Source organism: Drosophila grimshawi, unplaced genomic scaffold (genome assembly GCF_018153295.1).
Source record: "Drosophila grimshawi isolate 15287-2541.00 unplaced genomic scaffold, ASM1815329v1 contig_311, whole genome shotgun sequence".
NCBI lineage: Eukaryota > Metazoa > Arthropoda > Insecta > Diptera > Drosophilidae > Drosophila > Drosophila grimshawi.
This window is the reverse complement of record NW_025063098.1, coordinates 5,037,217-5,064,107: the sequence shown is the minus strand read 5'-3', so window position 1 is coordinate 5,064,107 and position 26,891 is coordinate 5,037,217. Positions and strand designations below refer to the sequence as shown.

General features: G+C 37.0%; 4 protein-coding genes across 6 annotated transcripts in view; 1 reads left to right on the top strand and 3 right to left on the bottom strand.

Moving 5' to 3' along the window:
* LOC6564039 (zinc finger protein rotund) overlaps positions 1 to 17,043 on the top strand; it is a 41,521-nt gene extending 24,478 nt beyond the window's left edge. The window contains exons 1-3 of one of the 2 annotated variants that reach the window (XM_001990288.2): positions 13,029 to 13,772; positions 14,155 to 15,241; positions 15,673 to 17,043. In XM_001990288.2, the coding sequence (XP_001990324.1) occupies positions 13,029 to 13,772; positions 14,155 to 15,241; positions 15,673 to 15,989 (2,148 nt within the window). In that variant the 3' untranslated portion in view covers positions 15,990 to 17,043. Of the gene's footprint in view, positions 1 to 13,028; positions 13,773 to 14,154; positions 15,242 to 15,672 lie in introns of those variants that run through there. The other variant, XM_001990286.3, reaches the window with a different exon arrangement.
* LOC6564040 (GTPase-activating protein RacGAP84C) lies at positions 612 to 2,757 on the bottom strand. The gene is made up of 4 exons (XM_001990287.2): positions 2,748 to 2,757; positions 2,385 to 2,694; positions 1,020 to 1,815; positions 612 to 962 (listed from the first exon to the last, which is right to left on the bottom strand). Exons 1-4 carry the CDS (start codon positions 2,755 to 2,757, stop codon positions 945 to 947), a joined length of 1,134 nt encoding a protein of 377 aa, XP_001990323.2. The 3' UTR covers positions 612 to 944.
* A 737-nt stretch (positions 17,044 to 17,780) lies between the features above and the next one.
* LOC6564042 (modular serine protease) lies at positions 17,781 to 19,988 on the bottom strand. The gene is made up of 4 exons (XM_032737323.1): positions 19,936 to 19,988; positions 19,434 to 19,746; positions 18,410 to 19,378; positions 17,781 to 18,118 (listed from the first exon to the last, which is right to left on the bottom strand). Exons 1-4 carry the CDS (start codon positions 19,979 to 19,981, stop codon positions 17,845 to 17,847), a joined length of 1,602 nt encoding a protein of 533 aa, XP_032593214.1. The 5' UTR covers positions 19,982 to 19,988; the 3' UTR covers positions 17,781 to 17,844.
* A 3,203-nt stretch (positions 19,989 to 23,191) lies between these two features.
* Positions 23,192 to 26,443, bottom strand: LOC6563430 (synaptotagmin-4). 2 transcript variants are annotated; one of them, XM_032737100.2, is made up of 5 exons: positions 26,374 to 26,443; positions 25,666 to 25,800; positions 23,875 to 25,058; positions 23,453 to 23,527; positions 23,192 to 23,387 (listed from the first exon to the last, which is right to left on the bottom strand). In XM_032737100.2, the coding sequence occupies exons 2-5, from the start codon at positions 25,706 to 25,708 to the stop codon at positions 23,268 to 23,270; spliced, it is 1,422 nt and encodes a 473-aa protein (XP_032592991.1). In that variant the 5' UTR covers positions 25,709 to 25,800; positions 26,374 to 26,443; the 3' UTR covers positions 23,192 to 23,267. The 2 variants fall into 2 exon arrangements, with proteins under 2 accessions (XP_032592991.1, XP_001990326.1); XM_001990290.3 differs by having other exon boundaries at positions 25,666 to 25,771.
* Between the last annotated feature and the right edge of the window lie 448 nt (positions 26,444 to 26,891).

Here is a 26,891-nt window from a genome sequence, read left to right as displayed (position 1 = left end):
TGTTTAATTAACTAATCAAACCGTGTAAACTTTTCTAAGTTCTCCTTAAATAAAAGGGAGGTTTTGTGGACAATAATTAGGTTGGATTCAACATTTTTTTTAGTTGATTCTAAAATCTAAACTAAAATAAAAAACAAATGGTTAGTAAAATATATTTAATTTACCTTTAACAATTCAAGAATTTAAGAAAGCTTTCAGAACAAATCCGAGCAAAATATAGTTAACTTATTAAAATATATAAATATCAAAAAAATTAATTAATTGTGAGAGCTTCACTAGAGGATAACCTGAACATTGAAAACCTGAAGAATTCGATGTTCATTTCTATGTATGTAAACATGTTATATTACAAAATTTGATGTCTCAAGTTCAGAGACAATCTCTGGGGGAGAAGAACATGACTATCTCGACTCGCCTCTTGATGCTGATCAGGAATATATGTGCTTTATATAGTCTGAGATGGTTTCTTCTGCCTGTTACAAACTTTATCAAAACTTTATTATACACGTATAAAAATAGTTCTGATAAGCTGCAACTCAATCAAAATGAGAAATTACTGCTCATTCTATGTACAAAAATGGATCCACACAAAATTTTTTACTTGGATTATTTTGTAAAATAGAATGTGCAGCATGATTTTAAATTAGACTTCACTTTTAACTCATTAATTCTTATATTTCTCTTTTGCCTTGTATAAATAGACTTATTTTTAGTTTCTGTGCAGCTAACAACAATTTTCAAAATAAAGAAAATTAGTTGCTTCTTTAGTTAAATACCACCTCTGCTTAAAATCTGGCATCTGTTCTTTCCGCAAGCCATTTGCAAGGGAAGGATTTTAACGCTAAACATTGAACTCAAGTGGCAACTAAAAATAATTGTAATTATTATTACAAGCCATATACTCAACAGAATATATCCGTTACTAAGAAATCATGGCAAACGCCTCAGCCAGCAAGATTTACCTGTTATAGATAGAAAATCGTTAGACGAGAAACAAAACCCTTCATTCGAAATCTTACCATAGATCTAAAGTATGTTTTCACTGATTGCCAATGCAGGCTGGGTGAATAATTATTCTCACGCTTCCAGTCGTCATCATCCAGCGAGCATGCCGGCTGCAGCGGCTCTACCTCGAGGAACTGGGCCCAGAAACCAGGCGACTGGAGGAGCAGCATACGCAACACCTGCTGCCATAGCACAATATTGCTGAGATTCAGATCGACATCGTCGAAAAGCGTTGGTGCAAATATGACAGCAATATTGTTGATAGACATCTTCACGGCGGGACTTTGAGCAATGCGCTGCCAGTGCAGCATGAGAAACGCCAATGTATCACGATGTGCCTGTGGCAGCTCCACCATGGCAAAATAAAGTTGTTCCTCCGCGGCCAACACATCGGTTTGTTGTGCTGCCAGCACAAGGTCCTGTCTGTAGTACAATGGTATCAATGGGCGTTCCAGCGAGCGCAGGAACTCCTTCACACAGCAGCAAAGCGTGTGAGTATCCTTGTTGCCCAGATGTGGCATCGTCTTGCCACGCAGCAGCTTGTGCCGCAGACGTTTCACCTTATCCCTGGTGGAGGAGACGCGATAGAGACCCTCCTGTTCCAATCCACGCGCCTCAATCTCTGTCACACAGTGCACGATCAGGGCTGGCACCATTGGTGCCACGTGTGGCACAAAATCGAACAAACAGCCGAGCTTTCTGCTCACCAGCGGCAGTGGTATGCAGTTAACAGTTAGCAGCCTGCAGCATGAAACGTGGCAACGCACCGGACAGTCGCGACATTTTAAGCTTGCAACAGCAAATCGTAGGCTGCAAGTAACACAAATTGTCACATGGAATCACTTACCAAATGAGATCATTTTGTTTTTCACATTTACAAGTTTAAAATTAGTTAAATAATATTTGTATTTAATTTTTACAAGAATATATTTGCTATGAGCAAGTTTTTATCGCTTTTATTTGTAACTTGTCTTAACCAGCGTATATTAATTTTACCACATCTTATTTTGACAAAGAACATATTTAAATTCCTGATTGTTGTCACTTGTAACTAGTGATCTAAGTTGAGATTTATTTCCTGTGTCAGCTGGATCTGATTGATTGTACATTTGTACATACATATTTACTATCTGCATCAATAAATCGGAAGTAGTCAAAGTTTAATGAACGTAGGAGGAACTGAGGGACTAGTTCACATAGCCAAATACAGATGGACAAAAATAAGTTGTACACTCCTTATGAGTCTAAAGTCTATGAAAAATAATTTTAGTCAGTTGCTGTTGGTTGCAGCCTTATTCCACTATGGCTGTTGTGTAGCGTAATAAGCTATGACTTGCAATAGTTGCGTATATATTTTTTTCTTAATGGAAGCAACTCACCGTTTGTTGCACTGCACACAGTTGCCCACGTTGGAGTAATAGGACTTCAGCTTGAAGTTGTGATGACGCAGGAGCGGATAAGTGGGTAAATAAATAGACGAATAGCAATCGACATGCTGCAGCGACCCATCGTCGCTACCGTTGGGATTCATGTGGATGCGCAGGTGATCATCCTGCAGCGAGTCCATTGACTGCTCATCGTACAGGCGAAAATGTCTGCTCAGGTCACTATATGAATTATATTCACGTCTCATTCTGTCCATCGACTGCTCCGCTGGGCGTTGTGGCAACAAGTAAATCACTCGACTGCCTAGCACTCAACGTCAACGTCTGTTTTGTCCAGGTATCGGAAACTTCTGATACTTATCCACATCTACTTGTATGTTATTCGTTATATGTACAGAAATGCACATGTATATTGAATGCTCTGACTAAATCAGCTGTCACTTTTCATTGAGTCAGCTGCATGGCAAATATTTTTCCAGCAAAGGTTTACTTCACAGAATGTTCGCTTGCAGCTTGCTGCTTGTTGCTCTGCGACTGCGACAACTTGTCCGTCGTCTCAATAGTATATAAATTTGAAGTCGTGAACACAATTTCTCTGGAAAGCTTCAATTGAAAACATAAATAGCAATTCAATCGTCAGTTCAACTGAAATGGAATTTCTGCTATAAATCGAATACAACAATCATCGTAAGCACTTACAACAATTTATATACTTATCGCCAGATTAAATAATATAGGTACGATTTAACTATATAACTTATCTAACTTTAATGTTTGTATAATCAAACATTTTAGCATACATGGGCAGGGGAAGGCCCGCCAACATCTCAAGTTATGAATAATTACCTTTCCCTTGTTAGCTTATAAGTCTACATTTTATCCAGCACTCTCACTATCCAGCACTCTCACTATCCAGCACTCTCACTTTTTAGATAAGATTTGTTACTATTCCGTTAGTACAAGCCAATCACATATGTTTTCTGAGCAGCACATGCTTGATAAAACATGCCAGTGTTTAGAAAAACAGTGGTGTATCAGCAATCGCCTCTACGATTATTTTGATATCATATGACAGTTGGTGTAAAGTTTACTCTGTTCAAATATACAATTGAATCTTTTCAAAACCCAGACAGAGAAATTAATCATAATCATAGTTCCACTATATAAATAAATTAGATTATAGTTCCCACGGATAATCACAATGTGTTTCTTACTATTTTAGCTCGCTCCTATATCAATCAAATATTTTTAGATAGGACAAAGATCCTTATATTTAAATATTTAATTTCAAATGAAAATTGGTTTGTTTTAATAAATTTATTGACAAGCTCTGTTAAAATGTGTACCACAGATTGAATCGCAGCGTATATTTGAAAAAGAAAAAAGAAAAAGAAAGCTATTGTAATAAAAGTCAATGTCAAACCATTAAAATTTTTTTGAGATGACAACAAAATAATAAAAAATAAAAATGGAGTTTATTAAAAAATACGCTTTAAATACTTGTGCGACACTCTCGAGAATTCAATATCACACAGCGAAGAGTGGTGTAAAAAATCTGATGGGAAAACAATTTGCGAAAGTATCAATGAATTCTAAGCGCGTTGAAAATGGCTCAATGGCCGCGCTGAATGGATAAAAAATTCATGGAAAAACGTTTTGCGGCCGACAAAAACAACACGTCTAAAAAAGTTGGAAAAAATCAAGTAAAAAACACAACAACAAAATAGTAGCGTTAGATGTGCATATCAAAAAGCGAAAATGTTAGACCTAAGCGCAGTTCAAATAAAAATGAAATATTTTTTGTTCGATTTTGGGTTTTTGGTGTTGCATACTTGCCGGCGCAGCGTTTTGTCATCAATTTTTGGACGAACAGCGGCCACAGCGTTAAGCAGAGCATTCTCGTTGTTGTTGGCGCAGGAGGAATGCAAAGGGTGCGAATGAGGCCCGGCAAGCAGACAAAATTAACGAACGAGGCGGGCAAAAGGCAAAAGAATTTGATTTTTATATTTTGTTGCCGTTTTTTAGGCGTCAGTAGCAGACGCAGCAGCAGCAGCAACGTCGGCAGAGACAGCACTCATACGGTAGTGTGTGTGTGTGTGTGTACGAGTGATTGGATTGGATGGGGTGTCCGCATAAGTGTGCGAGTGTGTGTATGTATGTCTGATGGGCGTCGCATTGAATTCGTAGTTATTAATGCGTATTGAAATGCACATGTGCATATACGTGAATAAACCTACATAGCTCTCTCTATGTATTCGTTTGCTTGTGTGCGTATGTGTGTGTGTATATGTGTGTGTATGTGTGTGTGTGAGTGTGAGTGAGTGGCTCAAGTGTGAGTGTGAGTGTGTTTGAGTGTATGCGTCTGTTTTGTTTGTATTCAAAGTCCACAAACGCCAGTCACGCATCGGCATAAGCCCATGCAAGTAACCATAGCAAATGTGCGGGCTTTGCCCCCCCAAAAATAAAAAAACACCACACACCACCCAAACCACCTTGTCAATATGCATGTGTGTGCGTTTTCGACTGCCCACTGTGTTCGAAAACAACATCACAACAAAACAACTAAAAAAATCTGTGTGACATGGAAAAAAAAAATTTAAATAAAAAAGCGCAGCAAAGCAAAATGCAAAACATAACGTATAAAAAAGTACACTCATACGGAATTAAAAAAAAAAAAGAATAGAGGAAATGTAACATCAAAATCCACTGACAGTGTTGCCACGTGGTGTTAATTAATTTTTCACAAACACAAAAGATGCCACAGTTTTTCAAAAAGAGAATTTAATTGAAGGATTTTTTTCGGGGCACCAAATGAAAATTGAGCGGAAAGATGATAAATTAGACGGATCATGTGTAAATAAAAACGAATGCTAATAGTTAATGAATACAATTAAATTTTAATTAAAAAACAAATTATAATGTCATTCATTAGTTTTCAACAAATAAATTTTTCATGAATTTTTTTTAAATATCGTATTATTTTGTTAGGATGTACAAGGTCTGATCGTAAACGTTTTCTCTTGAAATTGTATACTTCAATTGACCTAGAAAACCATATTATTTAATATTAATAACTAAAAAAAACAACAATCTAAACTTTTTATTCGAAACTGCCAGTGAAATATTACATGTATTTATTACTCATTGCATTTAGTAGCCTCAATTGTCTAACCTAATTCTATAACACTAAAAACGTCCATTTATAATAAATACATTTTTCAATGGCAACTCTATGATTTTTTCCTGCGCTTTGTATCCCGTATTCTGAATACAAAAAAAAAAAAAAAACAAACAAATAAAAAACTAAAAAACAAAATCTAAAAGCAAAGGCAAATACAGCATGCAAAATACAAAAGCAATTTCAACAACACGAAGGAGGGGCGATTGAAGTGGCAAAATAGCGAAAAAGCAAAGCAAAAACAAAACAGAGATGAAAAAATACTGTTTTTGAGCGGGTCAGAAGTGCGGCGTGCGAGCGAGATGGCAACATGCAATGAAAAAAATTGTTTCCTGTGACAAGGCGGCCACAAAAAAAAAAGAAGAAGAGAAAACCTTTTTTTCGAAGGAGAGGCTGCGTGGAAAAAATGCACAGCAAATGGAAATGGAAGCAATGCAAAAAATGAAAAAAAAAAATAGAAAAATGCGCAGAGAGAGGGGCAAGTTGAGTGGAGTAGAAGTAGAGGCAAGGTTGCAGCAGCAGCAGAAGCAGCAAAAAAAAAAAAACTTAGGAATAGCAGCAACGTCGACGTCGTCGACGAGCAGCAGACAAACGACGGCTGCAGCGCAGCGGAATGAGTGCGCTTTGTGGCATGTCTGTGTGTGTGTGTGTGTGTGTGTGTGTGTGTGTGTGTGTGTGTGTGGGTGTGTGTATGAGCATGGAGCTTACTGCTGGCAGTTAAGCCACATGGTGGCTTAGGTCAGGGCGGAGGCTGCCTGAGGTGTGCCTGCCGCCGCTGCGAAATATTTTTTTATTTTTCAGTTTCATTGCGCTTTCAAGCTCTTTTTTAGCTGTCTTTTTTTTCTATTTTTTTTTTTTTTTTTTTTTGGTTTTCTCTTTGGCGTAATTCGACGCCAGACTGATAGAGTGCTCCAAGCGGCGGTTGACAGCACTGCTGCCTTGTATTAGTGGGTCCAGCAGCGTACGTGAGCAGCATTCACAAAGTGCTGTCTACTCTTGTGCGCATAGTTAAAATTCAATTTTAATTGATTAGAAATTAATTAATTATAATTAATAATGTATAATAATTGGTTCAATACATTTGTAGCTTATAAAGCCTGCCTCTTGGCAAACCAGCTAAATGCCAAATACCAAAATCAAACACAAATTGCAAAGTCAAACTGCAAACGGTAAAACCAAAATAATTAAAGTAAAATCAAATAAAACAGACAGCGTCAAAGTCGAACAAAACAAATTGCGAAAAAATTATCCGACTTTAGGTTTAAGGGGGCGGTTGCGTTTGTCGGTCGTGAACGGGGGCAAAGGCAACTGGCAGCAAATTTTTTTTTGGGGGCGGCAAAGGCTAACTCGACGCTGACTGCGAAAAAATTCCATGCGTTTGCAATCCTATGTATGTATGTGTGTGTGTGTGTGTATGTGTTGCTGCTGCTAAAGCTGTGTGCGTGGTCAAAATTCCCCTTTTTTTAAAATTTTTTACACACACAATTCTTTGGTTATTTATTCTTTTTTTTTTCGTTTTGCGCGTTTTTTAGAGCCCATCGGTCGGCTCCAAACTTGCCCCATTCCAAATTGAGTTTGGGTCAATGTTGACGGCGGCTGTTGCCTGCTGCTTTGTTGTTGTTGTTGTTATCGTTGTTTTGGCGCTGCTCTGTCAGGTGGCTGCGACGTTGGCAGCGCTGCTGCTGCGCTACGCGAAGCATTTGAATAGCGCCAGCAGCGACGCCGCCTATGCAACCAAAACATTTTTTTTTTCGCCTGCTGCTTTTTTTCGCTGTGTGTATGCGTGTGTCTGTGTGTGTGTGTGTGTGTGTGTGTGTGTGTGTGCGTGGCATTTTTTTGTCCGTTTAGTTGGTTGTTGTTGTCGCTGCTACTGTTTTTTATTTGCTTTTTTTTCGAAGTTGCTGCTGCCCATTTGTGTGTGTGTGTGTGTGTGAGTTAGCCCTTTCCCCCATGTTAAGTGTGTGTGTGTCTGTGTATTGTTGTTGTTGATGTTGCTGTTGTTGCCGCTGTGTCGGCCGGCGGCGGCCTTTAGTGAGCCTGGCTGCCACCCACCCACACACACACACACACACATACACACAACTACATTTCGCTGCTGCTGCGTTTTGAAACGCCGCTGCGTTTGTGTTAGTGCGCGTTTTGTCTGTCTGGCAGCCACCTCGTGGCTGTCGATGCCGCCGCCGCCGCCGCTGCTTTGCTTTGCATCTCTCTTGTATATACGTGTGTATGTGTGGGTATATGTGTGTATTTGAGTGTGCTTGTGTGTGTGTGTGTACGACCCCCCGAAAATATATTGTTTCAGATTTTTTCATCATCGCTTTAGTTGAGTTTTTACATTGGTGACGGATCGTGCTCTCGGCTCGCGGCACGCGTTTGCTGCTGCTGCTCGACGAAAACGACGCTCGACGCTCGACACTCGACGGCTTTTGATGCTTTCGAAGCATGCGATGCTCGACGGGGGCTAAAGCGCGCGACTTTTCAGTTCAGCTGTGTGTTTTCTGTGTGCGCAACATGTTCCTTGAGACGCCACCAATAAAAGTAACAACAACAACAACAACAACAACGACTATCTCAAATAGAAACAGAAACACAACCACAACAAACAAATGTGCATCGTCTTCGGCTGGCGTCGTTCTGCTGTAGTTGTAGTTGTTCGTCGCGAGAGGGCTAAGAAAAAGTCGCAATTGCTGCGAAAGCCGCAATGTTGCTGTTGTTGCAAGCCAACAAAAATACAAATAAGAAATGAAAGAAACTCGAACTCAAACTAGCACTTGACTCGGTTTCCGTTTCCGGTGAAATGTGTGCGCGCTTTTAGACTTTTTTCCGGCTGCTGACTTTCGATTCACTTGCGCGCTGTGTTTATTTATTGCCGCAACACACAAGAGAGACTATGTGTGTGTGTGTGTGTGTGTGTGTGTGTGTGCAAGTGAGTGTATCCTTAAGATACGCGAACTACTAATGCGCTGCTGCATCTCTCGCCGCCACGTGCTTTGCCGCTAAGAAGAAAGTGAAGCAGTCGAAGCAGTCGAAGCAGCTGTCTTTATTTTCCTTGACAGACACATACATACATATATATTTATATGTGTGTTGCTTGTGTGTCTGTGTGTGCATATAAATAATAAATGTGTGCTCTTTACGGCGCCGCCAATGCTTGTGGATGTGTGTGCTTGTGTGTTGCATATCAGCTGTTCTTTGTGTTCAATATCAAGGTCAACTTCCGCACTTAACTTGGCTAATATATATATATCCAGAATCAAAGATATTTTTCAATGTGTATAGGAGATTTGGCAATCTCATTAGCATACAGCGCTTTTTAAATTCTAAATCAATTTCAAACTTCTGACTTTTTAATAATTTCCTGATAACGCATGCTCCAATTCTGCTGCATTTATTGATAAATGATTTTGAGAAAGACATAATTTTAATGCAAGATGATAAGGCTGGAATATGGAAAATTTAAATGCTACGACATATATATATACTACATACATAATTTTCAAGCAATACAAAATTTCGTTGATCTCCCAAATTAATTTGAAATCAAAATTTCTTACATTCAAGCCCAGGCTCTTTTCTAAAGGTGTTAGCCGTTTTGCTTGACACATCAGCTCTCTTATCGCAGACGACTGAACAGTCTTAGGGTCGTGCTACTGATAGAAAGGTCAAATAATATAAGTAATTATCACGTTCAGTTCGTTGCTCTAAGTTTTGTCCTACTTATTTGATGTATTTCTAAATTTAAAATTGAGCAAACGTTTCAAAAATATCAGATCATTTCTTTGTTTCATATCAAATATATAAAATTCTTAACAAAATTAAATTGAACTCAGCATTTTTCAGAACTCAATTCAATAATTGAAAAATGAAATTGTACCCATCAAATATTCATTTGGGCTTACATTCCTAAAGCAAACAAAATTGCGCAATGCATGAGAAAGTTGGAATATACTGATCCAAGCTGATATTAATATTCAAGCGCTTATGCCACGCTGAGAGCCAAGAGTTGACATTATCCCAGGCTCGATTACCCAGGCTCAGGCATGGGGCATCTTTTTCAAGCTGACTTCACACCAACTCGATCTGATGCTGCTCGCCTGTGTCATTGCAACTGTGAGTCTGGCAAAGTCATTCGAGCTTAAGCTAATTGGGCAACACAAAACACCTGAATTTATATTTAAGTCTCGGGCAGAGGCACGCATGATACTCGGTTAGTTCAGGATCAGGGTAAGGACAGGAAATTTAATATGCTGAGAAGATGCAGAGCAAGCGCCACACAAATCGCTGCACAACCCGTTAATGAGACGCAGCTGTCCGTTCACAGCTGGACCACACCCCTACCGCCCACACACATACACACATTAGTGTTTTTTTTTTGAGCCTGTTGGCCAGAACTGAAAATTTACAAGCTTTCGATCAGTTAATCAAAAGCAATCGCGGCGTTCACAACGTAGTCACATTCGGGACCGGAAAATGACGGGTGCAAGCTTCTAACAATTTTATAAACTTGATTAATATGTATATTATTTTTAATTAAGCTTCGAAGCAAAAATTAATTGCATATTTGAAGAGATGTGAAATTAATTAATGATTAGTGCATATAAGCGTGACTCCACCTCAAAAAAAAAAAAAGTAGCAGCAAATGTGAAATTAAATATCATTAAAATGGATAAAAAAAAAAATTAAATTATAAAGATAAATAAATATGTGTGGATCCTATGACAGCAGGCCATGCATTTTTCATCAACTGGCAATAGAACAAATAAATATAAAAAAAAAATAGAAATAAAAACCGAAGTTGAAAAATTGTTGTGATTTTGTGCAACTTAATAAATGTGTTAAATAGTGGTGTGAAAATGCATTAATCAGCCAACAATAATAAAAAAAATTATAAATTATAAAAAAGCGGGCAAATTTTTTTCTCTTTTTTTCCATTTTTACATATTTTTCAATTAATAATAACAAACTAGAGTTTGAGCTATGGGGGCAGGCCAAACCGCTAAATGTTAATTAGTTAAAAGCCCGAACTATGCATTAACCCTAACTTCAACCCACAAAACAAACATAAGCTCACACATAGACGCCACTGCATACATATACCTAAAGCATTCCCCAGTTTTTCAGATTTTTTACATTTTTGTTTGATTTTTTGTTAATTTGGGCTTAGGACTGGGCTTACATTATGTGTATTGCGTATAACTATATACATTTTAATATATGTATTCACATATATAACTCACTCACATATAAACCGTTTTATATAACACCCTGAAAGCCATTAAAAAAATGAAGATCTCATTTTAAATGCATGTCGTAATTTGTACGTAAATAATTATTTAGCTAACAAATAAAAAAAAAAGAACTGAATATAAAATGCTTGGATGAACATATATTTATATATATCCTTTGTCCCTCTACAAAATATATTCCAAATTTTTCGACACCATTCGTGTAACTTAATGCTATCAGAAAAATTCCTTCTTTGCCCTTTGATTTCCTTTAAAAAAAAATTAAATTACAATGTAACTCTCAAAGTATTCGTAAAAAAAATAGTTTTCAAGCTCATATTTCTTTTAGGAATATTATTTTCAAAAGCATTGTAAATTACCTTAGCAAATATTTGTATTTGTTTGCATGTTATACCAATAGATATAATAGACAAATTGAAATTAAAAGAAATCAAAAACAGTACTACGAGCAAAATCAGAAAATCTGTTCCCTAACTGCTCTTTGTACGAAAATGAAAATGAAAATAAATTGAGTAGTTGATTCAGAGACTAATTTCAAAAAATGACTGAAATTCGCAAAATAAAACCTTAGAAGAATAAAAAATATTTATATATCAGCTCGAAATGACAAATAAATATATAGTTAAAATAGTTGCGGACTTTTGCGATTGGAATTTCTAACCCACAAAAATTCCATTCAAGGTCAATGTCGCGAATGACAAACGAACTTGCAATTTCATCTAGGCGCCAAATAAACAAAGCTACTCGATTTTATATCAAAAATCAACATTCACATCCGCTGAAAAAAAAAGTGGAAATATGCAACAAATGAATGAATTATTCACGGCGTTTAGAAATAGAAAAGCTCCCAATCAAAACAAACAAACAAAAATGGAGCAATGCAAATAAAAACAATGAGGACTTTCACCTGACAAATACGCAGGATGTCTGCAGCTTGTCTGTGCTTCAATGACTTGCCATGCTACCCAAAAAAAAAAAAAAAAACTAAAAAAAATCGATATAAAAAATTTTCAACGCCCTATAAAAACATTGAATGTGGGAAACAATGGATAGCGGATTTTTTATACGAAAAATTCTAATCAAAGCGCTCAAAAACAACCAAAGAAAACTATGCACAGAAAATAGTCAAATTGAAAAAGCTAACTCCCGGCCACATAGCGAGGAAGCGCATAAAATCTGAAAAGTCAAATGCGTGCCGAAAAAAAATGTCTGCGACGGAAAAAAAATGGCCGACGTACAGCAAAACGGAGCACTTCAAAATGCAAAATAAAAAACGCGCAATCAAATTGCCGTTAGATTTAGGACAAATAAAATAATAAAACGCGAAAAAAAATAATAAATGGCGGGTGCAACGGGCCGAGACAAAAACGCTTTTGCGGTCTCGACTCTTAGATTTTGAAATTTTTTAAGCACAACACCTATAAAATTGGTTAAAAAGAGGAGGAATTTAAAAAAAAAAGAGTGTGCAACAGGCAGAAGATATCAACTCCGCTGCTATTAAGCAAACATATTTATCACAAACAGTCCAATTGTGGAACAAAAATATCAAAATAAAATAATATGTTGAACTGCACTTTGCAGCCATATATAAATAAAAATATCAACAAAAAAAATACCAATTATTGACCACATAATCTTAAATATACTGCGAAATCTGTTTTAAGAAATCAAAATTTTTTAAAACTTATAGTTTTCAAATATACAAATTTTCAGTTGCAGAGTAGAATCCCTTTAGAACTGAAATCTAATATATGTTTTTCGTAACAAAGACAACTTAAAAAAAATAAAAAAAATTGTTTTGTTTTTTAATTAATCACAAAAACATTTTTAATGCAAGCGATTTAAATTTAATCTTGATCATATTGCCACCAATTTTTAGCAGGGTTTTTTTCCTGAGTATATTTTTGCTAAAGCCTCATGACGAAAGTCTGCTATTCTTTATATTTATTTGCCCTACTTATTTATAATTCAGTTAAAAGACAAGCATTCGTATTGTGAAATTCCACCACTGAACATTTATTTAAAATAAAAATTGCAAATGAAAATTGTGTTTTTTTTTTTTTGTGAAATTGTGTGTATTTTTCACAGATAAACAAATAGTGTTTTAATCACTTTTTATAGACCGTTGCGCATATAACTCAGCTAAAGAAGACATAAGCTAAAATTTAAGAACAAAAAGTTTGTAACAACAAAAATTTTAATAAACAATACAAAATGGAGGGTCGTTTAATCGAGTACCGTCCAATTGGCGGTGGCCTCGATTACCATCACAATTCTCCGCTAATTGGTGAGATTCCGCCGGCTGGAGGAGACTACTCACACGCCGTGCATCGCTCCATTGATCATCTGCGTAACAGTTTGAATGAGCGCGTGGCACTCGGACCATTGAGTGTGTTTTCCAACACGCCGGATCTGCGCAGCTCAGTGCTCAGCTATAGCCAACATCCGCAACAGCAACCACAAGTACCGCATCAGCCTCACCACCAGCAGCAGCAGCAACAACAGCAGCAGCATCAATATCACTTGAGTGGCGGCGGAGAGGCACTGCATCAGCCAAAGCCAGCGCTAGAGAGCAGTTCCGCCTTGGCTATTGCAGATGGCGGCAGCAACAGTTCCAAGCATCAGGTTAATGAAGCTGTCGTGAGCAGTAGTAGCAGCAGCGCCAGTGGCTCCACAGCGCCCACGGGCTCCACACGTGGCCGGAAATCCCGCATCTATCCGAATCCAAATCAGCACATTGTAGTGACCAGCAACAGCGTGGATAACGGCGGCATACGTATGCAGAATGCAACGCTCAATGAGCGCAATCCTAATCCTAATCCAAATCCAAATTCAAATTCCAATCCGCTTCCAATTCCAAATCCAACTCCAGTTAGTGGCAGCGTTGCCAATGCCAATGGCATCTCATCTTCAACTAGTTCGCCACATCATATGACGCATGATGTGAAGGATACCAAGGTGAAGGTTTAAGGGAGTGCACAGTGCAAAAAGACCTCTGAAATTTGTTGGTCAAAATGTGGTCAATAATGACTACAATTTTTACTTGTAATGTTTCTAATCTTAAAATTCTCATTTAGATTTAAGATTTTAAAACGTAGGCAATTTTTATTATGTTATCCTTTTCATTGCCATTATATCAATGCATTTAAATTTTATTCTGACTAGGGATTTTTTTTAAGTAAGAAACTTTTAAAATTTATATTTTTTATCGAAGGAATTTTATGGGAAGAAGGATACCAGAGCGATATCTTGGACGTAGTGCAATGCAAAACAGTAGAAATTTTTTAATATCTTATAGACATGTACAGCTCTCGTTAATCGGTTACTATATCTAATGCAGATCTTCAGCTCGAAGGCGGACTTGCAGCTGCACACACAGATCCACATGCGCGAAGCGAAGCCCTATAAGTGCACACAATGCTCGAAGGCGTTTGCCAACTCATCGTATCTGTCGCAGCATACCCGCATCCATTTGGGCATTAAGCCGTATCGCTGCGAGATTTGCCAACGCAAGTTCACGCAGCTGTCGCACCTGCAGCAGCACATACGCACCCACACCGGCGACAAGCCATACAAGTGCCGTCATCCCGGCTGCCAGAAGGCCTTCTCCCAGCTCTCCAATCTGCAGTCGCATTCGCGCTGCCATCAAACGGACAAACCGTTCAAGTGCAACTCCTGCTACAAGTGTTTCTCCGATGAGCCCTCACTGCTGGAGCACATACCCAAGCACAAAGAATCGAAGCATCTGAAGACGCACATTTGTCAGTACTGTGGCAAATCGTACACCCAGGAGACCTACCTGACCAAGCACATGCAGAAGCATGCGGAGCGCACTGACAAACGGCCACCGATAGCGCCAGGCAGTGCAGCTGCTGTTGCTGCTGCCGCAGCCGCCGCCGCTGCTGCAGGCGGTCAGAGCAATAATGCGCCAGCAGCAACAGCAGCCAGCAACTCACAGCATCAGCGGAATAATTTGGTGTTGCCGCCCGTTTCAATAGCGCCCAGCGATAACAACTATTGGCCAAAAGTAAGTCCCGATTCAGCAGCGGCGTCCAATGCCATGGAAGTCATGCATCAGCAACAGCAGCAACAACAACAGCAGCAACAGCAGCAGCAGCAGCAGCAACAGCAGCAGCAGCAGCAACAACAACAACAGCAACAACAGCAACAGCAGCCGCACCACCATCACACGCAATTGGGCGTGCCACCGCAGCAACATGGCCCGCCGCAACAGCAACAACAGCCGCAACACCATCACCCACAGCAACACACAGCACAGCAACAGCAGCAGCAACAACCACCGCCCCAGCATGGCATGGAGGCCCACTACGTACAACCCACAGCACCTAATAGCAATCAGAGCAATGGCCATCCGTCAGAGCAACTGCATCATCGCATTATGCCCGAACCTGTGCGAGAGGATATTGGTAAGTTTGCACCTCCTACAACATTTGACAACTAATTAAAACAAAGATTTAAGGAGGGACTACACCACATTTATCACTTGACTTTCTAACAGACTTTGCCGCCCTAAACAAATATTTATGATTTTTATTATCAACTTATTGTATAATCTCCAGCTGTATGGTAAACTTAGAAATTCTGAGCATTATTTTCCGTTCGGAAAAATAGTTAAAATTCAAATCGTCAACAATCGTCAATTTTTGCCATACTCAATTTCAATAAACTTATTATTTTTAAGTGGAAAAGTATATTTAGTGTTAAAGGTTAAGTGACCAATAAAGAGAATCGTGAAGAAAGCAAACTACTTAAATATATATCTTTGTTTCGGATTAGTTGTCAACATGTGTTTATATGAAATTATGATTAGTATTGCTAATGTCATGTCTTATTGCAGTATCCACACCCAGCACTGTGGGGCCATATGATGCGGCTTCAATAGCGAAGAGCAGCAGCAACTCGGCCTTTACACCGATCAATTCGATGCCGCCGCATTTGAATTCACTGAGCCACCATCCGATGGCGCAGCGTCCCTATCTCTATGATGCCATCAGTTTCCCCAATAAGAACGTCAACCAGAATAATGCCAATGCATTTCCCAATCAGCTGATCTCGCTACATCAGATCCGTAACTATGCGCATCAGCCGGCGGGCCTGATGGCCGGTGAGCATCTGCTCGGCGTTAGTGTTGGGCCCGGCAAGGATAAAGGATAGCTAACACCGTACTTTTAAGTTGGCCACGCCCTACCCCCCGTTCTTTATTACCTACCTAAATGATATATATATGATAAACATATATGATATTGTGTTGACCGCCGATCTGTATGCAATACGAGCTGAGGTCCGTTTATTAGTTTCTATAAGAAGTCGCGTATCCTGTACAGTATTAATTCGTAGTTAGTCCTAGTACGTATTCTCTGCTCTATTTAAGTTACGTATACACACACACATACATGCACACACACACACTTAACTTATATATATATTATAACGCGTCAAGCAAATCTGTAAATTGCCAATTATACGTATAAATTATTCTAGTTTAACTACACCGTCCACTTAATTTTTATACTAAATTTCCGAAATGCAGCTTTTGATGGAACACTGGGACTGCATGGCAACTATTTTCGCTGAATTTATGTAGGTTGGTCAGCTGGAGCTACTTATGAAGCATAGGGACTTTTTTAGGACACTAAACTCTGATGTAAAGATATATTTATATTTTTTAGATATATATCACCCGGAACAATGACTGGATCATTGTCTCTTCAGTTTTACAAATGGATTTCCAATAACAACTTAAAAATGTTTGTTTGTTTACTTTTCTGAAGATTTTCGGCACCTTTTTTATTTGAAATACTATTGGATATCTCTATTAGCTTAATCAATCCATATAAATTACATTCCATTGAAAATATTCTCTATTGAGGTTTCTCATGCTCCTCTAGCCTGCTCCTGTTAGCTAGCAAAATTTGTCGACGTGTCAACTATATACAATTTTAACAACAGCAGCAAACTAACACCTTTCCAACGACCATTAATTTTAAACTGTTTGAATCCTCAGAACTCTCGAATTGCATATGTATATATTTATCCGGCACGTTCTTAAGATTAAGTTTAATTCAATGCGCAAAAACAGATCTCGCAGTAATATTTAAAATCAAACGACAGCTTTGAAATCAATGCTTATGTGAAATATACTCTATAAAGTATAAACGATATGTACATATACAACTACTAAAGTTAGAACTGCAAAAACATAAGTTATCCATTACGTATTTACGTGTATCGTATTCAATACAAAAATTTCTCAAAGAAATTTTCAAATGCAACAAAAAAAAAAAAATACAAAAATACAATAGATCATTACAAATTGCATGGGTTTACAAACTATGAATGAAACTATGAGATAAATAAAAAAAAAACTATTTTGAATTAGGCGTAGGAATGGAAAAATAATTCTTAATTTAAAATGTTGAAATAAATATTTTTGGTAAGACTGAAGTGATCAAAATTCAAAAATCAAGAGCAAAATTTGAATAAAAAATTAAATTTAAAGTTTTTACTAAAAATAACGTATAAGTTAAGTGAACTCCACTAATTGTGTCCTAAATTTCATACTAATGGTCAGTAATTAATTAATTATTCAACAAGTAGGACCGTATTAATCGTATTATATGACGAACTCGAAAAAAAATAAAGCAAAATATTTAAAATAAACATTAACATAGATAGAGTGTAATTCCGCTAATCTCAATGTGAAAAAGAAATACAAAAGTAAAAACTAAAAGCGAAATAGTAACTTAAATTCAAAAGGAAAAAAAATTAATACTAATCTTAAGCATAGCAAATGGAAGCAGGCTACAAGGAAAGTTGCGTCAAAGGTTTATGAATAAAATCAAATATGGTACTTTAAAAAAAATATAAGTAAATAAAAATAATTACATATATTATATACTTATGTAATTGCCAAGTAATAGAGGTGTGTGTGTGTTTGTGTTTTAGTTAATGTACATTTTTCATTTATTTTTAGCTCTTAAATCACATCATAATAAAGTGAATTCAATGTTCAAAGGTGCAGGTTTCTTTTTTCATGTTCCTTTATAGTTTTGATAAAACCATTAATATTATATTTCTTCGATTCGCTGACCACAATATATGTTAGGAAATATTGGTTGCCGTCATATTTTGTGAGACCTTCACCCAGCAGTTGTCTTACAGTCATCGAATCTTCAGCTTCGGCATCATTGGGAATCAAGCAAATGGGTCGGACTAGGGCACCAAATTTAAAAGGCTTTACCACGGTAAACAATGCTGCCTTATATGTCACTTTATTTACTTCACTGTAATGTAATTCAAATGATATGTAAATATTAGATTGAAAATGCAAGAAATCATTATGTCATGGAAGCAGTATGAAAATCAAATTTTAAGATGGGAGATACTCTTCATAAATATTCTAGTTTGTTAGTAAGTTTTGCTTTTGCAATATTTTAACTTGGTAATAAATTTGGCAGAATAATAGAAAACATATTGTTAAAAGTATTTTTCAAAAATTGACGAGGGGAAGAAGATGTGATAAAATTGAATTTTTCATGATTAAGTCTGCAACTCTATATATTACAAATACATACTGTGAGATAATACGTCTGTATACAACGTTGTGTAAAACATAGCCATGGTCCTCATCCTGATTGAAATTGACAGTGTGTTTGCCCTCCGCAATGATGTAGCTATATGCTTCATATTCAGACATATCTGTCGTAATTACCATATAAGGGGAGACAATAGTGCCCAAGCACTTGAAGTTATAGTCCCCTGCAGAGTTAGGTGTATGGTAGATGGTCACAGTCCAGGGAATATTATCGGGATGCTGTGGTGAGGTGATACCGCAAATGGGCTCGCAGATGGGATTTTGTTTCTCAATAGACCAAGTACCATTCTCACTACAGGTGTGCAGTCCTTTGGTGACGCCTGAGCTGTCTTTATAGCCGGACGCACAGGTTACATACAATTTTGTGTTCTCAATATGAGTATTTCCCTGGCAATCAACCAGACCGTCATCCAAAATACACTGAGTCGAGAACTTGACACGGCGTACATGTGAGCTCTGATCACACTGACGGAAACAACCGACCCACTGGTTGTGCCACTCACCATCATCGCATTTGTTGATAGCCTCACCAGAGTCATCGTAACCGTTGCCACAGGTCGCAGCCACAACGGTCTTATCGGGCACCTGACCTCCGGGCATAAAACTGGTTTCTTCGAAATAATCTATTATTTGCATCCCCGTCTTGATCGGCAGCTGGCAAGAGTTCGACTTCCACACTTTGTCATCAATTTCTACTCGCGTATTTATGCATATTTCAGGTAACTCATCGCTGCCATCACTACAGTCGATATTGTGATTGCAGAAATCATTGATATTGATACAAGCGCCGCTCTCACAGCGAAACGTTTTTTCTGGACAGATGCTGCCGCCGCACAGCTCTACAGATTCATCATCGCCTTCGGGACAGTTTGTTATACCATCACACACCGCACTCAACTTCAAGCAATGGTCAGCTGTATTTTTGCAGTGGAACTTAAATAGTTCGCCGCTATAAATATCAAATTATATAATAATTTATTTATAAGTAGCTAACCAAAACTCACGTGCAATTACCCCGCCACTTGGTTAGCAATTCCGCAAATTCTGTATCATTTGCACACATCAATTTAATCTCATCACTTTTATCCCAACAATCGGGAACGTGATTGCATTTCTTGGCAACATCCACACAGCCACCGTAGTTGCAACGAAACTGTGTCTCGTAATTGCAGATGTTATCATAGCAAGTACTAAATAGCTCATCGCTACCATCTGGGCAATTCCTCTCACCATTGCACTTCAATAAGCCGCTAATAAAGTCGCCATTATGACATGCGAAATTAACAGGAGTGTCAATATTCAGTAGTCCAGCTGAAACTGTGCAAAAACAGCAAGGCTTAATTTAGTCTTATACGAATTTATTCACAAAAAAAAATATATATATTTATATATATGTATAGTCTCGTTAGCGCATAATATAAGATTAATAAAAGTTGAAGAAAAATCATTCATATCAGCACTCGCGGCAAATGTTTCATTTATATACATAAAAAATCCATTTCTTACCTTGAATACAGAACGCCAATGCTGTCAAAATTAAAGCTGCTAGCATGATAAGGAATATACAAAATACACAAGTACTAAGTGAGTAGAGTCCGTTTTAAAGACTGCTCGCTTCAAGAGATAATTATAAAATGAAGACCTGTCTTCACATACGGGCAATGCTGTCATTTATTTTAATTTTTTAATACTGAGCGACAATTTGCGTAAATAATTTCAAGTGGCAAAATTGCACTCAGAGATTAATCTGATTTTTTTTGCACATTTTTTTCCCAAAATGAGTTCACAAAATTCAGAGAAGCAGTCAATGTATGTGGCAATGGATTGTTCAGATGAATAATGTTGGATTTCTGCAACTCTAATACTAGTTACAGGCTGAGGAGCATTATTGGCTCGTAAAACGGTTCCCCTTCCACCAAACTGATGAACAGCTCAATACTCCACTGGGGGTATAGTTTTTTTTTTTTTTTGTTTGAATATTTATGATTGCCACTGTGCGCTAAATCTGCTGTTTTGTTAGTGATGTTTAGATTTGTGTAGTGTTGTGTTATTGTTTGGTCGGCGGGCAAGTTTGACCCATCCCTAACTGAGCACTGGCTGGCCAGACCTGCTCCATTGAGATAATTCAATTCAATAATTAATTGACACATTATTATTGAAAATCGGATCAGAAATTCTCAGGTTATCAGCGCTCGTGTGAAAAACGAATGGTATGATTTCTGAGTATTCTACGAGTTATCTATGATTACGTGTACATATGTATGTAATTATACGCAGTTGTGTTCGGGAAGCTGTGTATAAAAATATGCGCTGCTTCAGCTTTTTTTCTGTTCAGTGCCTGTGTCTGCTATAAGAAATGAGGGTAACTCCGCGCATAACTTTTAAAGGGAAATTCGACAATAAAACTAGAATTTATTTAACAGCTGGGTTCAGGGTATACTTGTCTTAAACTGCAAAATTTTCTGTTGCCTCGACACAGTCGTCTTTGGCGGGTGAATGCATGCCAACTTGCCATTCCAATTTATTAGCCGCGTTCTTGCCACATATTTTCGCGAATATTCGTCAATGTTGCCAGAGTGTGTAAGCTCTCACTTTAAAGTGAGTTAACAGATAGAAAATATAATATTTTATATACTAAGCATTTCTGAACTGGTCTTTTGGGGCGAAAAATAAAATCAAATTTTAAAGCACATTTTTCGGATGAATAATAATGTGTAGTGCAAACTATTTCCATCAAGCCAAAAATCTTAACGCATACTTTTAGGTCGAAGAAAAGGTTCATTTAATTAATAAAATTAGTACAACGATGGTAAGGCATTGTGCGTTAAGATCACAAGGGCGAGCATCTAGAATGTCTTTGGATGTTCTTTGAATTCCTTGATAACCCCTGATAAAATGATAAAGTATAACTTGTCCGAATTGACAGTATTTTGAATGTCAATGATCTAAAAAATGCTAACAATATAATGCCCTACAAAATGTATTATCTGAAGTTCACCAATCCTTATACCAGCCCTGTATTCTGCATAATTCTCTAATGATTGTGAAAGGTTCTTTTTTTTTAAATTCGTACTCAGAATGCGTATTAAATCTAATTAAAAAACGTTTGTTATTATTTTATATAATATGTTTTTATTACTGAAATTAACCTTTCAATTTTTCTTATCATTTCTATTACATATGTATATGTAGAATTATACATTTCACGGTGTATTTATGCATGTATAAGTTAATATATATATATATATATATATATACACGTATATATATTTATTTATTTGCTTGACGTATGTACCTTTATATACTTATATGTACATATATGTATAAATATGTCTATGTATATGAAAATCTGCTTGTTTTTACTTATTGTATGCACTTTAGACGAATTGAAATTTGATTGTGGACACAAATTTAAAGATTTTTTTTTTTTTTGGCTATGATTATATTTATAGTTTGCATTTTGTGCTCGCGTCTAATGTTTTTTTTTTTTAGTTTCTTCTTTGCTTTTTATTTTTAAGTTGCCTTTCTGTCAACATTTTTATGGAGTATACGTCTGATAAATATGCATTACATTTCAGATTTAGCAGCTAAATAATTCAACTGTTCAATTGTTGTGTGTTTTGCGCTGTAAGCTTTGCTTAGTTATGATTGGAAATATTTTAGAAGTACGCTTAGTAAGTGCCATTAGATTTTAATAATGCTTTTGGGTTCTGCTTTCATTTTGAGCTATGCACTTTATGCATCTCGTATCTTGAATCTCGTAACTCTACATTATATATTTAATTGTTAATTGTGGTTTCTACATACATATGTCTTTGGTTTTGTATTTATCTCCTATAAGTACTATTCTATTGTGTTGTTTAGTTCTTGGGTTTTGACTTGTTTCGTTCTTTTGTGTGTGATTTTGTAGCTTTTTGGTGCCTAAGCAATTTGCTGCGTGTTCTCTCAAGTTTTTTTATTCGATTTATTTTGACTTGGTTTTGTATTTTATTTTAATAAGTACGTTTTTATGTATATGAAGTGATGAGCTGTTAGCGTTAATCTCACTTCTGACACAATTTAATAAATTTTGTAAAGCACTACTCAATTTTAATTTGGTTTTGTCGTTTATGTATTTTATTGGTGTTTTAAACTTTGCATGATACAAATTATAAAAAATGAATGCATATACTGTAAAGCTTATTTAATATAATAGAAATACATACATATTAAACAAATATCAAATGTATTTATGGTGGGCAGAGTTATAATCAATGGACTACAAATAATTTGTATTTCAGGTAATACGTCATTTTATAGTGCAAAGAAAATTTTGTGTAAGCTAAATGAGACATTTAATTGATATAATTTAAAAGATAAATCTTTTTTATACAACAGGAAATTAAAGGATTTTTAATAAGAATATTTACCTGTTTTAGCGTTAATTATAAATGTATGTCACATTTTTTAATTAAATATCTTACATTTATACGCATTGTTACATACTAAACATTTTCTAATACATTTAATTTAGATAATTTTATTTTTTGGTAAATATAAATTTTCGCTTTAATTTTCCAATGTGTTTTTGCTGCACATCATACAAAAGAATATTTGAGCTTAACAAAATATAATAATAAAAATTAAATTATAAAAAATTCATTTTCTTGGTGTTTGAAATAAATTTCCTTTGTATCCACAATATACATATAAAATATTTTAATAATAATTTAATACCTCATACATTTTCAACTTAAGCAAACTTAACAAAAATATTGGTTTGCGTTTGTTGTTATTGTTTTTGGGTTTGCGGCGCCAGCGCTGGCTCACTGCCCCAAATTTTGATAAAGTTAATCCGCTTACTCATTCAGCTTGTGCCATTCAGCAATTTGGCGACGAGGCGAATTGCAAACCTCGTTCCAGTGATTCAATGCGGTGCTACTCGAGTTGGGTCCACCAAGCTCCAAGCGTCCAATAACCTAAAGAAACACAAGGAAAACTTTTGTTGAGCACCTAATAATTGAATGCAAGACATGAATCAAACCTCATTCTTGGTCACGCGATCCCAGTCAAGTAGCATCAGCTCCAAAGAGACGCCCTCCAAGGAAGCTCCAGCACCCTGAAATATATGTGTGGTTAAGGATATGTGTACAAGTTAAGGTTACAAAGAAAAGTATCTTCAAATAAATATTGGTTTATTTATAATATCTTATACGTAAATTGCTTCAGATAAAAATTAATACGAGAAATAAATAATCCATTCGGTTTACTCATAAATTCTCATAATGACAATGAAGAATATTGGAATTTATTTAAAGTAATGTGATAATATATATATTTTAATTTAAAACAAAAAATTTTAATATACAAATTAATTTTGGCATTGTCGATAAATGGGATTGGTATTGAGCTCGTGATCTAAATTTAAAAAACAAAATTGCTAAGTATTGTTAGAATTGTACGTACCTCGGCAGCGGGTATATCAAATGCGAAGCTCTCATTAAATACCGGACTCAGCGTGCGCTTCTTGACATGCGTCTTTTTCTTGGCAATGCGCTGGCCATTGTACAGCAAATAGATTTTGACATAGGGATCAGCCAGTCCGGTAACATCCATGCGCGGCAAATTGCGCGCCTTTAACAAAACGACAGTCAATCGTCCAGCGGCCGGCTGCCAGCATAGCGAGATGAGCAGCTCACCACGACCTTGGGCGCGTATCTTCAGGCTGCGTGGCTGTATCTCCTTGCTGATCGAGAGCGCCTCCTTTGATATGTCACCAATCTCAATGGAGGTCAAGGGGCAGACAACCTCACCAATGACATCGTCGCGCGAATATCGATCAAAACTGAGTATAACAAAGTGCAAGCTCATATTCTGCAGATCATTTATACTTAAGCCATAGAAGGTAAAGTCTTCATCGTAAACGGGATTCCTGGTATTGCGCACCACACGTGTCTTCACCTTGTGCTGCTTGTCCGGCAGCAGCTGTAGCTTTACGTAGGGATCGGTGGCCGCCTGAGTGCGTCCATTCATGCCAGTGGGTATATCGCCAGTGCCGCCAGCACCACCCTTGCAGGGTAGGCCACGGCAGCGTATTATCGATACCATTAGAGCATTTCTCTCAGACAGATAGCGCAGCTTGAAGTAAATGGTGCCCAATTTGCCGTATTGATCGCTTATGGTCATCTCCTTGCCATTCGAGAGTGTCTCGTCCAGTGTGATGGTCACATTGCCATTGGCAATGGTCTCCACCGGTGAGTGATGTTGATTATGGTTCTTGGCATTGTCCACAACGTTTAGCTTATTGGAGCTCTGATGGTGCTGCTGCTGCTGTGCCATCTGCTGTGGCGGTGACTCATCATCCTCGGCATACTTCGTATTCTGTGGTGCTATCGGCGATGTCGTCTGATCCTGCATGGGCGAGAGCAAGCTCATCTGCTTGCCTCCAGTGGGCGACGGCGATTTCTTCAGATAGTGAGGCGGTTGGCCACTCGGCGAACGAACTGCGGTCGGACGTCGTGTCGGTTGGAATGGGAATGATGAATCATGATGATTCTGCTTCTTGTTCCGTATGCGCATCTGCTTCGCACAGATGCAGGCCACCGTCGAAAGTACTGCGGCCGCAGTGAGACCCAGTATGGCGGGCACAACTGCAGCAAATGCAAAAATATATATTTTTTAATATAAAAAAAAAAGGAAAACAAATTATAATTTTAATGCTCTTGCATGCGTATAGACTTTAATATTTCTATTACTTCAAAGCTATATCATATTAGTTGCTACTGAAAAATGTAAAATTACAATTTAAATTATCTGCTATTGCGCTGGGATCGTTGAAAAGACTACTACCTCAAATGCGTAATATTTTGGTCACAATACAAAAGAAGTTGTTTATAAAAGAATTTTAGAACGATAGTTCTTTCATAAAAGTTAGATAATATTGCATTTAATCTCACATATAAATATCTGTATCGAAATGAATTAATTAATTAAGATAAAAGAGAATACACAATAAGAAAAAAAGAATACCATGACACATTCATTGTTTTCCTAATAAGCTATCTATTACTCAAGAGAGTCTTAAATGTGTACTTTAATCTGTTACGTATTTCATTACCACATTTCAATAACACCTAATGGGCCTACTGATTAGTTTCTGTTAGTTTCGCAAAAACTGCTAAAGATGAAGTTCTACGGCAACTTCCTACCGTTTTCCTAATGAGCCATCATTAGTTTTGGCCACAATATGGTACTCACTTGTGTCCATCATGCTGACATCTGGCATATACTCGTCAGCCATTTTAAACGGTTGTGGCTAGTGCCGCTCTGCGCGTTGTCTTGTCTGCTTTGAAGATTCGCGTAGCTGCACAGAATAACAATTAGATACAACGACTACAAGAAGAAAATCAAGAAGTCACAAAGTAAAACAAAGAGTTATGTGAAGAAAATGGAAAAAGAAAATATTTGGCTTGTCTTGTCACATCGATTTTACCACAAATCTGTGCTTGATTCTTTTTCTTCTTTTGCCAGCTTCTGCTGCTGCTACTTGGGTTTTCACTTTTTTTTTTCGCACACTCTTGTTGTTATTTGTCATTACTTGAGCTGTACATACACTCACTCACTCACACACACACACACAGCCATGAAACCTGTACGCATACTTATGTATGTCTAATTCGAATGATTCATCAACCCACCCTTAACATAGCAACTTTTTCGTTTTTTTTTTTCATGTTAAATAAGATATTTTTACTATGCTTTTACTTAGACACAAAAATAACAACCATTCATTGTGTTCAATTATTATATGATGTTTCATTTTTAGCACTGTTTATAATTTTCTTTGTCTTAATGCAAATTTTCTTATATTTTGCTGCAGCTGGCTTCATTTCAAGTTCTTTTTGCATTTTAAAAACTGGTTAAAGGCATTTATAATTAAGATATTCTTACTGTTATAACACTCACTTGTCTAGAAATTCCCTTTTCTATATTTTAGCAAATATTTGCTAGACTTTATACGTTAAAATTGTACAACGCAGTTCCGCTGCACTTTATTTTGCCTTTCAAGTGTCTTGAGCCAACTCGTTGTCCACCGACAAATCGTTAATCCTGCGCCGACGCACTGTGCACAATCGACGCTTTCTGTGTGGGCTTCTCAGCGAGTGTTTTTGTACTCGCTTATTTGCCTGCCAGGCAATCTGTCTGCAAGCGGTGGTTGAAGAAGCCTTGTGACGTATATCGGTTACAATATACATATATGCTGCCGGCGGGTGTGAGATGCAAGTAGATGTGGAATGTGTCTAATTTTATATTGCATGCTACGCATCATTAGCACTACTAGGAGAGTATGTAAAGCACTTTCCAATGAGTCATCCTAATTGGTAATTGGGGTTTGGTCTTAACTAGAAGCATGCGACAAAGATTGAACTGCTGTCTAACATTTTTACTGATCAAATAAACATATCAATGATTCCAAGCAAAAT